Source organism: Solanum lycopersicum, chromosome 4 (genome assembly GCF_036512215.1).
Source record: "Solanum lycopersicum chromosome 4, SLM_r2.1".
Classification (NCBI taxonomy): Eukaryota; Viridiplantae; Streptophyta; class Magnoliopsida; order Solanales; family Solanaceae; genus Solanum; species Solanum lycopersicum.
The window spans coordinates 1,606,506-1,618,920 of NC_090803.1; the positions used below are offsets into that span (position 1 = coordinate 1,606,506).

Below are 12,415 nucleotides of genomic sequence, written 5' to 3' on the forward strand. Positions count from 1 at the left end.
ACTGCTACATATGATGGTAATAGATTCTTTGTAACAATTGTTGATGATTGTACAAGAATGTTGTGGTTATTCCTAATCAAGTTGAAAAGTGATGTTTGTGTTGTGCTACAAAATTTCTTTTGTTTAGTGCAAACTCAGTTTCATTCCAAAGTTCAGGTCATCAGAACTGATAATGGTTCAGAGTTTGTAAATGTAGAATGCAACAAGTTGTTTACCAGTCTAGGGATTGTACATCAAAGAACTTGTATTCATACACCTCAACAGAATGGCATAGCTGAGAGAAAACACAAACACATCTTGGAGGTAGCTAGAGCAATAAAGTACCAAGGTCATATTCCTATAAAATTTTGGGGACACTGTGTCTTAAGTGCTGCATATATTATAAACAGACTACCTACACAAGTGTTACATGGTAAATCACCTTATGAAAAGTTTCATAAGCAACAACCCTCACTTCTACATTTGAGAGTATTAGGTTGCTTATGTTTTGCCAAGAATATGTATATTCAGGATAAGTTCCAACCAAGAAGTGTAGTTGCTGTTCATATGGGTTATAGTGAAAACACTAAAGGGTATATACTATATGATCTGAAGAACAAGTATTTTTTTCTTAGCAGAGATGTATTGTTTAGAGAATCTACATTTCCTTTTGCAATCCCATCTTCTACAGCATGGCAATTATTTCCTACCACATTCTCAGCAGATGTGGTTACTGATTCTACAAAGTCAACTACAATTGAGGATGGACCTAATATGCCTACAGTAGATGTGTCCATTACAGAACAAAGAAGGTCTACAAGGAATAGTAAAGCTCCTCTATGGATGAAAGACTATGTAGCTACTGCAAAACTTAAGTCTGGAGACAAGCCAGCTTACTCTATTGATAAATATGTTGCTTATGATCACTTACCTATATCATACCAAACATTTCTGTCTAAGTTTGGAAATAATGTTGAGCCATCAACATTTGAAGAAGCATGTTCTGATCAGAGGTGGGTAGAAGCTATGACTTCTGAAATTTCAGCCTTGGATGCTAACAACACCTGGACTATTGTTTCATTGCCTCCAGGAAAGAAGGCTATTGGATGCAAATGGGTGTTCAAAATCAAGTATTTAGCTTCAGGTGAAGTGGATAAGTTTAAAGCTCGATTAGTTGCCAAAGGATTCAATCAAAGAGAAGGTATTGATTATCAAGAAACCTTCTCTCCAGTAGTAAAAATGGTCACTATCAGAAGTGTATTAGCACTTGCAGCTACTGAGAAATGGCATGTTCATCAAATGGATGTTTCAAATGCATTTCTTCAGGGTGATCTGATAGAAGAAGTGTATATGACACTACCTCAAGGTTTTCAAACTCCTAAAAGCTTTAATGTGCAGGGGGAGAAACCAGTGTGTAAGCTTATTAAATCTTTGTATGGTTTGAAACAGGCACCTAGACTGTGGAATGTAAAACTCACAGAGGCACTGTCTAATCTTGGTTTTGTTCAAAGTCATCTAGATTACTCATTGTTTACAAAAAGGACTGGTGTATCTTTGGTGGTAATTCTGGTATATGTAGATGACATGATGATTACTGGAAATGATCTGAGTTTGATAAAGGATACAAAGAGAATATTACTGGATACTTTCAAGATGAAGGATTTGGGAGATCTAAGATACTTTCTTGGAATTGAGTTTGCCAGGTCACAAGAAGGCATTGTAATGCATCAAAGGAAGTATACTTTAGTAATCATTTCTGAAGTAGGATTAGGTGCTGCTAAACCAGTTAGTACACCATTAGATCCATATGTTAAACTAACCACTAAAGAGTATGATGATGTGAATGGAGAGAATAAAGAAGACAAGTTACTAGAAGATGCAACAATGTACAGAAGATTAGTTGGCAAGTTATTATATCTGAATGTTACAAGACCAGATATTGCTTTTTCTACACAAACACTTAGTCAATTTCTTCATCAGCCAAAACAATCCCATTTAAATGCTGCTCTCAAAGTTGTAAGATACATTAAAAACCAAGCAGGACAAGGAGTGTTACTGTCCAGTAAGAGCTCCAAACAGTTAAAAGTTTACTGTGATGCAGACTGGGGAGCTTGTTTACACACTAGAAGATCAGTCTCAGGATTTATGGTGAAGATGGGAGAATCTTTGATCTCTTGGAAATCAAAGAAACAGGCCACAGTCTCTAGAAGCTCAGCTGAAGCTGAGTATAGAAGTATGGCCAGTGCTATAGCAAAGATTACATGGATAGTTAAATTGTTCAAAGAGTTGGGAGCTAAGATTCAAACTCCAGTCAGTGTTTACAGTGATAGTAAATCAGCAATACAAATTGCTGCTAATCCAGTGTTACATGAAAGAACAAAACACATTGAGTTAGATTGTCATTTCATACGTGAGAAGATTCAACAAGGTTTAGTCGAGACAAAGTATCTACATACAAAGGATCAAGAAGCTGATATGCTAACTAAAGGATTAGGAAAATCTCAACATGAATACTTGTTATCCAAGTTTGGAGTAATGAACTTGTTCATGCCTTCAAACTTGAGGGGGAGTATTAAAGAAGGTGTTACTTGAATAATAGGGTATAACTGTAATTAGTAAACAAGTTAGTTAGGAGTTAGTTAATTTGTTAGTCTATTCTCTTATATGTATATATATGTAGATAGGAAGGGAGAGAAAGAGTGAATTCTGTTTTCTTTTTAATTCAGCTGTAGTCTTCAAATTACTGTTAATATACTACTTCTTCTTCTTCATACTCTCAATCTACATTAATTCACAATAATTTATATATATATATATATATATATATATATATATATATATATATATATATATATATATATTATTTCTGTTATACGGAAGATAACAAGAAGTATTGAAAAAAAATTAATTATGAAAGTATTGAAAAAAAGAAAAACTAATTATGAGATTATGATTTATCACAATATAATATCTTTTATAGAATTTATGAGAGTAAAAATCTATTAAAAAAAATAAAAATAACAAAGAACAAGTATAAAATTTATGAATGTAGAACATTGTAAAGAGTATAGTTATTATATATAGGACACTATATAAGATATGATTGTTGTCTTTATTGTTTTAATTGATGACAAATAAATATATAAATTTTACTAGACCAACTATGAATGAAATATAAATGCACATAAAAAAACTCCTGATATGTTGAGTCTTCAAGATCAAGGGGAGGGGTTTTTATTTTTCACTTTTTATCATATACTAGTTTATATTATGTGCATAAACATACTAAAATATAATTATTTTATTATTATTATTGAGTAATAAAAGTAAATGTATAATAATATATGATATTTTAATTTTATATATTAATGTTTGATGCGAATCTAATTTCATTCTAAATTATGTAAAAACTGGTTAATTAAATTTTAAATTCATAGAGTAAATTACTAACTAATACAAATTTAGATTGTTTAAAATATTAGTCTCAAGTAATTTAACAACAACTTACATTTTTGCATATTGATTTAGACAACTACTATTTTTGTAAATAATAAAGTGAGAATGGAGGCCTAAGAAAGAGTATTAGAAGTTCAATACTTGAACTATTGTCATGTCTCGTGTTGATTCATTATTTTTGTTGCGATATATTTCGTTCCATAAATGAATTTTACATGCTTGAATTATATAAATAATACATCACAATGTCTGACTAACAATATTTTCTCTATCTTCGAATTTTCTCTTTCGAGTTTGTAATAATTAATCGAAGGTATCTATCACAATTAATAATACCATCAAAGAAAAAAAGAGCGAAATGATGATTTTCTAAAAAATAAATCATTCACTTATATAATAAAGTGGATCGAGGTTAATCTTTCAAAAATATAGTCAAATAAGGTTTACTTAATAATTTTTGTTTCTTAATGCTTTAGACTTCCAAGGATTATAAATTCTCCTTTGCCTTCAAACACTTGTGCTTTGTGTTCACCTTTCCTTTTTCTTTAATTTTCTTCTTCTTTTACTTTTTTGCATATCTTCTTTTTAATTTTTATTTTTTTTGTGATCTAAAAAGAGATGGGGCTTAGTGCATGATTATGCATCTATAGTTCACAAATTAAGCTTTTTTTCAAGTTACTACAAAAGGATATGACATAATCTAGAGTCATAAATATTTCACTATTTTGAGACATTATTGAATGTTACTATTTGGCTAAATGAATCATGATAGTTAAGATGTCTATTTCCTATATTTCATTTCATGACCCAATCTTTTGAATGATTGAATTTTGTTCCTATTAATAATATATCCCATCATTAGAACAAAGGGTCACAAGAGGGGGCGGAGCCACAATAAATTTTAATTGAATTTTACACAATAAAATATTATATTATGTAAATAGGGAAATAACAAATATATAATTTGACATACACATACATATATGAAACATATTAAATTTCCTTTGTTATATAAAAATAAAACTGAATTTCTGACTCCGTACTGACCAATAAGATTTGTTCTATCTCCCCATAGATACACAATTTGAGGGACCTCATGAAGGTTGTATAGATTCATGTAACTTATGTTCATTCATTCTCTATGTGTTTTTATTTTGAGGGTTCATTCTCAATTGTTATATGTGGAGGGGATTTGTTATTTGCTCAATCTTAATTTAGAGATTGTGAAGTTGTTGAAGGATCTCATTCTTTGGACATTAATTCTTATATACCCCAATTGTATTTGTAGGGTACACATTGACACTTAAATTTTGAAGTCTAGATACACATAATTTAATGTCATATTAAAATAATACTTCATCCACTCCCAAATGTATTCAGCCATAATCATAAATTGAATTTATTTCAAATATTAATATTTGACTATTAAAAAGTCAAGTAGTATTAATTACCTTTTTGATTATTTTTTTAAAAATCTAATTACTCAAATTAGTGAAATGTTGATTAAGTAAGACATTACACATAATTTAATGTCATATTAAAATAATACTTCATCCACTCCCAAATATATTCAGCCATAATCATAAATTGAATTTATTTCAAATATTAATATTTGACTATTAAAAAGTCAAGTAGTACTAATTACCTTTATGATTATTTTTTTAAAAAAAAATCTAATTACTCAAATTAGTGAAATGTTGATTAAGTAAGACATTTTAAAAGGAGATAAATGGTGGTTTAAAGTTGAAAGTTGTCTTTCCAAATAAATCTTTTAATTTTGCATAAATATTTGCAAATAATATTGATGTTCAAAATTAGTATTCGACACAAACAAGCATGAAATATTAGTTATTTACTATCAAATAAATTTGTATAACATCTTAAATTCATAAGGTAGAAGGTAAAGTTCGTATACATCCTACTTTCTTCAGATCCATTTGTGAAATTATAAAAATATGTCAAGGTCATTTTTGCTCAACCTATTTTAAAATGCAATTCAATTTTCTTCAAAACCATTAAATACTATTTTGAATAGAGGAATTACTTGTAAGAACACTAAGTACAAAAAACAAAGATAATTGATATGGAAATCAAGGTTTATAATAAATAGGTTTTCAAACATATTAACTATCTATTACATATTATAGGGATAATAATATAAAATTGAGTATATTTTCTTAAAATTAAAGTATAATGATAAGTAGGTCAAATTAAAGAGGCCAAGATGTTTGAAATTGAGGAAATCCTCCATACCCTTCTCCAACAATATTTTTCCCCATTCCTTGAGCTGCTGCATACCCATTTGTTCCCTACCAATTTAATTCTTAATGTCAAATTTATAGAAAATAAAACAAAAAATCAATTTGACATCTCATCAGTCAAATCTCTTTATAACAGTCTTCCTCTATCGATAAAGAATGGGACAAAATATATATATATATATAAACAAATGATGTTATAGAAAGTTTTTATTGTATAATATATGCACTCATCAAATTAAATAAAGTAGGAGAGTTTGTGATGCACATCAAATATGATGTAGATGCCTCATATATCAACTATTAATGAGAATATCGGGATTTATGATGAGATTGATATAATTTTTCTATACTTAATTAAGTAGATGTTTGAGGTTTGAGCTTTAAAAATAGAGAAAATATTTATAAGGAGCGTTCCACTTTAATGAATCTTACTCAACACAAATTTAAATTAATTGAAGCTCAGAAATAGACCAATATCGATTTTGAAATAGAAAATACTAAAAAAAAAATTTAGAGATTTTTCTTTTTTTTAAAAAATGGATATAGATCAATTTGTGACGAAAACAAAACTTTTCATTTAAAAATATTTTTATTTTGAGATGACGATGATTTAGCATAGAAGAAAATGAAAACTAATGAAACTATCTATATGCAGAAGCTAGCAAAACATACCTATTTCAACGATAACGATAAATCAGATTAATATATATATATATATATATATATATATATATATATATATATATATATATATATATATTTATATATATACACACACACACCATTGAGCATAAAAGAGGATTTTCCAAATTAAAAATTGGTGTTTTTTATTTTCTCATTTTTGGGATTTGCCTCTTTGCAATATATATCTTTATAAAAAGTGAAAGCACTTTAAACTAAAAAATAAAAAATAAAAAAATTATACCTGCATTGAGTCCATATCATCCATCTCTGATGAATTGAAATCATAAAACAAACTTGCTGCTGATAGTTTCATTGAAAGAAACTTAAAAAAAATAAAATTAAAAAGGATTAAAAATCCTCTATTAGAGAATATTTTGATTGAATTTATTAAATATATTGTTCTAATTTTTGCACTATGAAAATAAGAACATAATATATAAATTTATACATATACATATACTTACATCAATTTGATTTTGCAATGACCGGACGTAATTGATTATTACATCTAACATCACTGCCATTCCCATAGTCTGCATTACAAAATTAATGATTTAACGAAAGTAAGAGATTATGTTATTCAGACTCTACAAAAATTTTATCATATTCATATTACATCTTCTAAAAATTTGTATTATTTTTAAAGAATTGAGCATGCGTCTATTGATCTTTTTTAAGAGTCTGAATGATATAGCTAATAAGAAACTTTTTTCTTTAATAGAAATATAAGTTTAACAAAAATCAAACAAGAAGATTTTAATTGTTTAAAATTATATATGTATATAGTATATATGAAGCATATAATAAATATTACCTTATAACATCCAGGAACAAGTTCTTGCAAGCATCTGAGTTTTTCATTTATTTTCTCCCTTCGAAGCTATATATTCACAAACAAGAAAATAAATTACTAAATATTGTATAAGAAATTAAATTACTAAATATTGTATAATTTAACAAGTCTTTTTTATTCATAGAATATGTTAATGATGAATACATGAGATGAGTCGATAAATACGGTCAGACCTCTCTAAAACAATTTCATTTGTCTTGATTCTTTCATTGATATAGCAAAATATTGTTATAACAAACATATAATATAACATAACATGAAAAATAGGAAATTAACATGATTGTTACCGTGAGATATTTGTTATAATAAATGACTATTATAGAAAAGTCTGATCGTATTATAAATTGAATTTGATTAAAGAATTCTTACTCTTTCAGCCAAACTATGACTATCAGTAGCTTGGCCTCTCTTTGCTCTAACATGGACAACTTCTCTTGGTTTCTCAACTTCCTTTTGATTGTTCCTTTTTCTCTTTCTCCCTTCACTTGTATTCTATATATAACACACACACAAAAAAAAAATCAACTACATCTTAATATTCAGATGTACATTCGAATTCAGATATCTAGATCTTAATGCACATCTTAATATATATTCATACGTGTGTTAAGATGATGTACATTCAAATTCAGATATCTAGATCTTAATGCACATCTTAATATATATATATATATATTCAGACGTGTGTTAAGATTCAGACGTATTAATCATAATAAAAACAAACATAATTTGTATTTATGATCACCTTGCTAGTAGTATTTCCAGAGACTAGAGGATGAGGAGTTGGAATATTAATGTTATTATTACTACTATTCAACATGGATTCTGATTCTGGAATTGAGCTAGTACATCCATAACTTGGACCTCCCAAAGTAAAAAATTGAGCAGCAGCAACCGCGACGGCGGGATCATAAACATCATGGCTAATATTATTCATATGATGATCATTATGAAAATTAGACATGATGTTGAGTTCATGTTGATGATGATTAGAGAAGTTTTGATCATTTGATGACAAAGACAAAAAACCATGTTGTTGATGAATATTATTTGAGGAGAAATTTTGATCATTTTCAAGTTGTTGGCTTATGCTATTTAGAAGTTCCATATTTGAATTCATCAAAATAGAGGAATTATTGTTACAAGTAGAATTCAAAGCATGAAAATCTAGAGGAGTAGAAGAAGAAGAATCACCCATGAAAAATTTGGTAGATTTTTTTTAATATGATAGGATTAGGTAATGTATGGGTACTATAGTTTCTATGGTGGGGTTTTAATATATACTATTCCATACGTCTCATTTCACATCTTCCCAGCCGGAGTCAGAATTTATAAATTTCGAATTTCAATCTTATAAAATGATTGAGTCATAAAATAATAATATAGATTTTAAAATAAATATTGTGTTTGATCAAAATTATTAAATCCGACTAAAAACATAATTGATATTCTATATACAAGTCATGTCATCAAAGATAAATTATGAATTATATAATTAAATAGTTTTCAAGTACAAAATGTACTTCAATCGTTTCAATTTATACTGATAATTTGATTTGATTTGATATAAAAAGAAATATGTTGAAATATCAAAATTATGTCGAAATTGAAAAGAAAAGTGTATCACATTTAAGTAGGAGAAAAGAAATAATTGATTTTACAAGGTAATAAGGCAAGCAATTTAATGTATATTTTGATGATTTGAGAAAATAGAATATATATTATTGGGTAAATATTAAAAGGAGGTTTGTGGATGTAATCTCTTGATGGGTCCACTTCAATTTGATATATCAAGTAAATGGGACCATAACTTAACTTTGGTTGAGTATGATCCAAATTGAGAATATCATTCAAGTCTTTTAATAGTTTGGCATTGAGTTGTTGGAAATGACAAGAGTGTACATTCCCATTGACCACTTTTAATATTTCTTATAAAAAAATTTAGACCTCGTACTTGTAAATAATAGATGATTTAACTTTTTTAGATTTTATATGTCTGGTGTTTAGAATTTATATCGAAGTGTCGGTTAAATTTAGAATTGCACGACTTATTTGGAGGTGACGCTTTCGATAAAATTTCCTTCTATTCAGGGCTCGAATCGAGAACTATAATTAAGAATGAAATAGTCTTACTATTTTACCTTGACTCATTCGTAGTTCATTAAAGATTTGATAAAGATAATGATAGTACTACTCTTGATCATCACTATTTCCTTTTGTTTGAAAAAAAAATTAACATGAAAGAGATTAATAATTTCAATTTTTGAATTATTATTGTTTATGTTGGTTAGTGTTGTACCTCCTCTATTATTATAAAGTAATGTACTAAATCAAATTTTAATTGGTTAATATCACATATTGTTTTCTTTTTATATGATGTGGAATGATCCTTGAGTGAAATATAATTAATCCACTAAATAATTTGAGAAATGGACAATATCGTAATGGTAAAGATGGTAACGTCAAGGGAATATTACTTATTGCAAGACATGGATATAGAGGTCATAAGTATATACAATAACATTAATTTTCGATGGAATGGAAAATAAATATAATCATAAAGTACGATCCTAATTGAACAATGGTATAATCATAATCATAAAGTACGATCCAAATCGAACATATATTTATCTCTAACACTATGAAAATCCTGAGAAGAAAATTCTATAAAAATATGTAAAATGTCCTATACCTTTGAGTGCTCACTTAATAAACTCATTTTCAAAGTTAAATCAAACTTAAAATATAGTTTATAAAAATATATCAAAGACTAATTACTCACCCTAACAATTAAAATTCATATATTTGTCTCACGCTTATTATTTAAACAATCCTTCAAGACCCTTCTTTCATTCTCAAAACGTTATCGATCTTAAATTATATACAAATACTTTTAAAAAAATATTTTTTGTAAAAAAGCATTTTCTTCCTACCAAACATAAACGATACTGAAGAGTGTAATACTAACTCCACAAGTGACAAATGACAACTATATATATCTACATTAAAAATAAATAGTTGATATATCACAATTATTATTATTATTTTCATCATATTCCTCAAGTGTGTCATTTTCAAGTCCTAATATTTCTAGGATTTTTCAAAAAAGTATCTCTCTTTTCTAGCTACTTTATTAACAAATTTTCCAAAAGTAACAATTAGGATGTATGAAAGTTACACTTACAAATGTAGATGAAAAAAAACAAGAAAAAGAAGTAGACAATCAAGATTTTCCATTTTAGTCATTTTTGTACAATTAAAACTTAGACTAGTATTGTACAATTACTTCATCTCCTAAAGCATGATGAACCATACCATGTATATATAGGACCACAAACAAGTCACAAAGTCCTAGACATGGAAACATGGCAAAATTTATATTGTATCGTACTATATCAAAAATGATTTTTAGCAATAATTAATTAATAACAATAGGTTAATTGTCACTGAAAATATATTTTTAGTAGTGACATTTAGCACTCGCGATAAACGTTTTTAAAGTCTATAGCGACATTATATTCAATAACAATTGACTAATGTCGTGCCGGTAAAAGCTTTATCGCTCTTTGTTATCGTGTATATTTAATGCTGCTAAAAATTGTTTGTGTTATAGTAACAATGTTTTAATAAGCGCGAGATAAAACATTTTATACAGTATGAAACGAGGTGTAAAACCCTAAGCTTAAGCTCCATGAATCTATAATGCGTATAATATCTCATATATATATATATTCAATTTTATAATTTTATTACTATGCAAATAATTCGAAGTAATATTTTCAAATGTAACAGTACAAAAATTGATAACAACTTAGATAATCTTTAAAATGAAATTATCATATATTTCATTGTGGATCTCCATATTTACTAGCTATTTCCACTCTTATTTTATAGTTGTAGTAATTAATTTTTATGTTTTTCGAGGAAGAAGAATGATTAAAAAGAATGTTAAGCATGAATGACAAAAAATAAATAAAGTTTCCTTAAGAATATATTATCTAATTTTTTTTTGTCACTTTCTCTGAGAGTTGTCTTTCTTCTATATATTTAATTAAAAAAAATCACTACAATATGATAAAATAAAATATAAACGTCATCACACCAACAATAAACAACATAATTCATTGAAAAAAATTCTATTATTAGAATAACAAAAATCAATGACTCAATAACAATTAACTAGTACCGATAAAGGCTCTTTATTAATGTGCATATACTAAGTTAATCAACTTTAATTAGCTAATAACCTCCTCTAACTTATCACAACTAACTGTCTAATAAACTAAGACAACTAATTACAATTAAATTATGTGATCCACTAGACCCCACTTCTATAATTAATCAAGTGCGACATAGATTTTACTATTAAATATGTCATGTCGAGTAATAAAAGAGTACATATATCAATATGTCATAACTTTAAGAGAAAAGGGTTAGAAAATCAATTTGATTTGGATCAAAATAGTGTATATATGTCTTAACACACGCGATCCTAAAGTCAATCAAGTGCGAATAAATTTACTATTAAATGTTATATCAAGTAATAAAGAGCACATATATCGTAACTTTAAAAGAAAAAAGAGTCGCAAAATCAAATTCAATTTGACTCAAAATAACGTATATACGTCTTAATATGCATCCTATAATTAATGTACTAGATAGTTTGTAATCTCAACTGGCTTTGCTAATTGCTACTAATTTTGTAACTAATCAATTAATTCACTGTGTAATATAAATAGAATAGAAAAATCTAAGCAATTTGTAATATTCACTTGTGTATATAAATAAAAAAAGACCTAGCTAGAAAACAATTTGTATATTCACATGTATAGCAAGTTTAGTACCAAATGTGATCATTTGTAATTTTTGTTCTTTATAGAATATAGTCTTTTTTTTTTTTTTTGGTATATAGGTAGTTCTTTTTTTTTATACATTCACAACAACGTATTAGAAGGTAATAGTTTCTTTATACATGAATCTTAACATGTAATAGTAGATTAATTATCATCTTAATTTATTACTTATTAGGTTATATATCAATGTTTATCATTGGAATTTACATATAACTCATGAATGTACATACATATTTTATATGATTAGTACTTGATCAAATTCTTTAGAAGATTAAGAGTTTATTTAAATTGGCTTTTGACTTATGATTTTTGACTGATTTTTTTATTGT

At 27.1% G+C, this 12,415-nt stretch overlaps 1 protein-coding gene across 1 annotated transcript; it reads right to left on the bottom strand.

The window, feature by feature from the left end:
* Window positions 1-5,495: 5,495 nt before the first annotated feature.
* LOC101258849 (transcription factor bHLH75) lies at window positions 5,496-8,503 on the bottom strand. The gene is made up of 6 exons (XM_004236949.5): window positions 7,979-8,503; window positions 7,603-7,725; window positions 7,195-7,260; window positions 6,845-6,913; window positions 6,622-6,702; window positions 5,496-5,744 (listed from the first exon to the last, which is right to left on the bottom strand). Exons 1-6 carry the CDS (start codon window positions 8,429-8,431, stop codon window positions 5,646-5,648), a joined length of 891 nt encoding a protein of 296 aa, XP_004236997.1. The 5' UTR covers window positions 8,432-8,503; the 3' UTR covers window positions 5,496-5,645.
* Window positions 8,504-12,415: the final 3,912 nt, after the last annotated feature.

Excerpts from the sequence above, each read along its gene's own strand:
- LOC101258849 (XM_004236949.5), bottom strand. The coding sequence starts at position 8,431 with ATGGGTGATTCTTCTTCTTCTACTCCTCTAGATTTTCATGCTTTGAAT. Across the intron at positions 7,726-7,978 it reads CTGGAAATACTACTAGCAAG|AATACAAGTGAAGGGAGAAA; the intron begins GTGATCATAAAT and ends TGTTATATATAG. Across the intron at positions 7,261-7,602 it reads GTCATAGTTTGGCTGAAAGA|CTTCGAAGGGAGAAAATAAA; the intron begins GTAAGAATTCTT and ends GTGAATATATAG.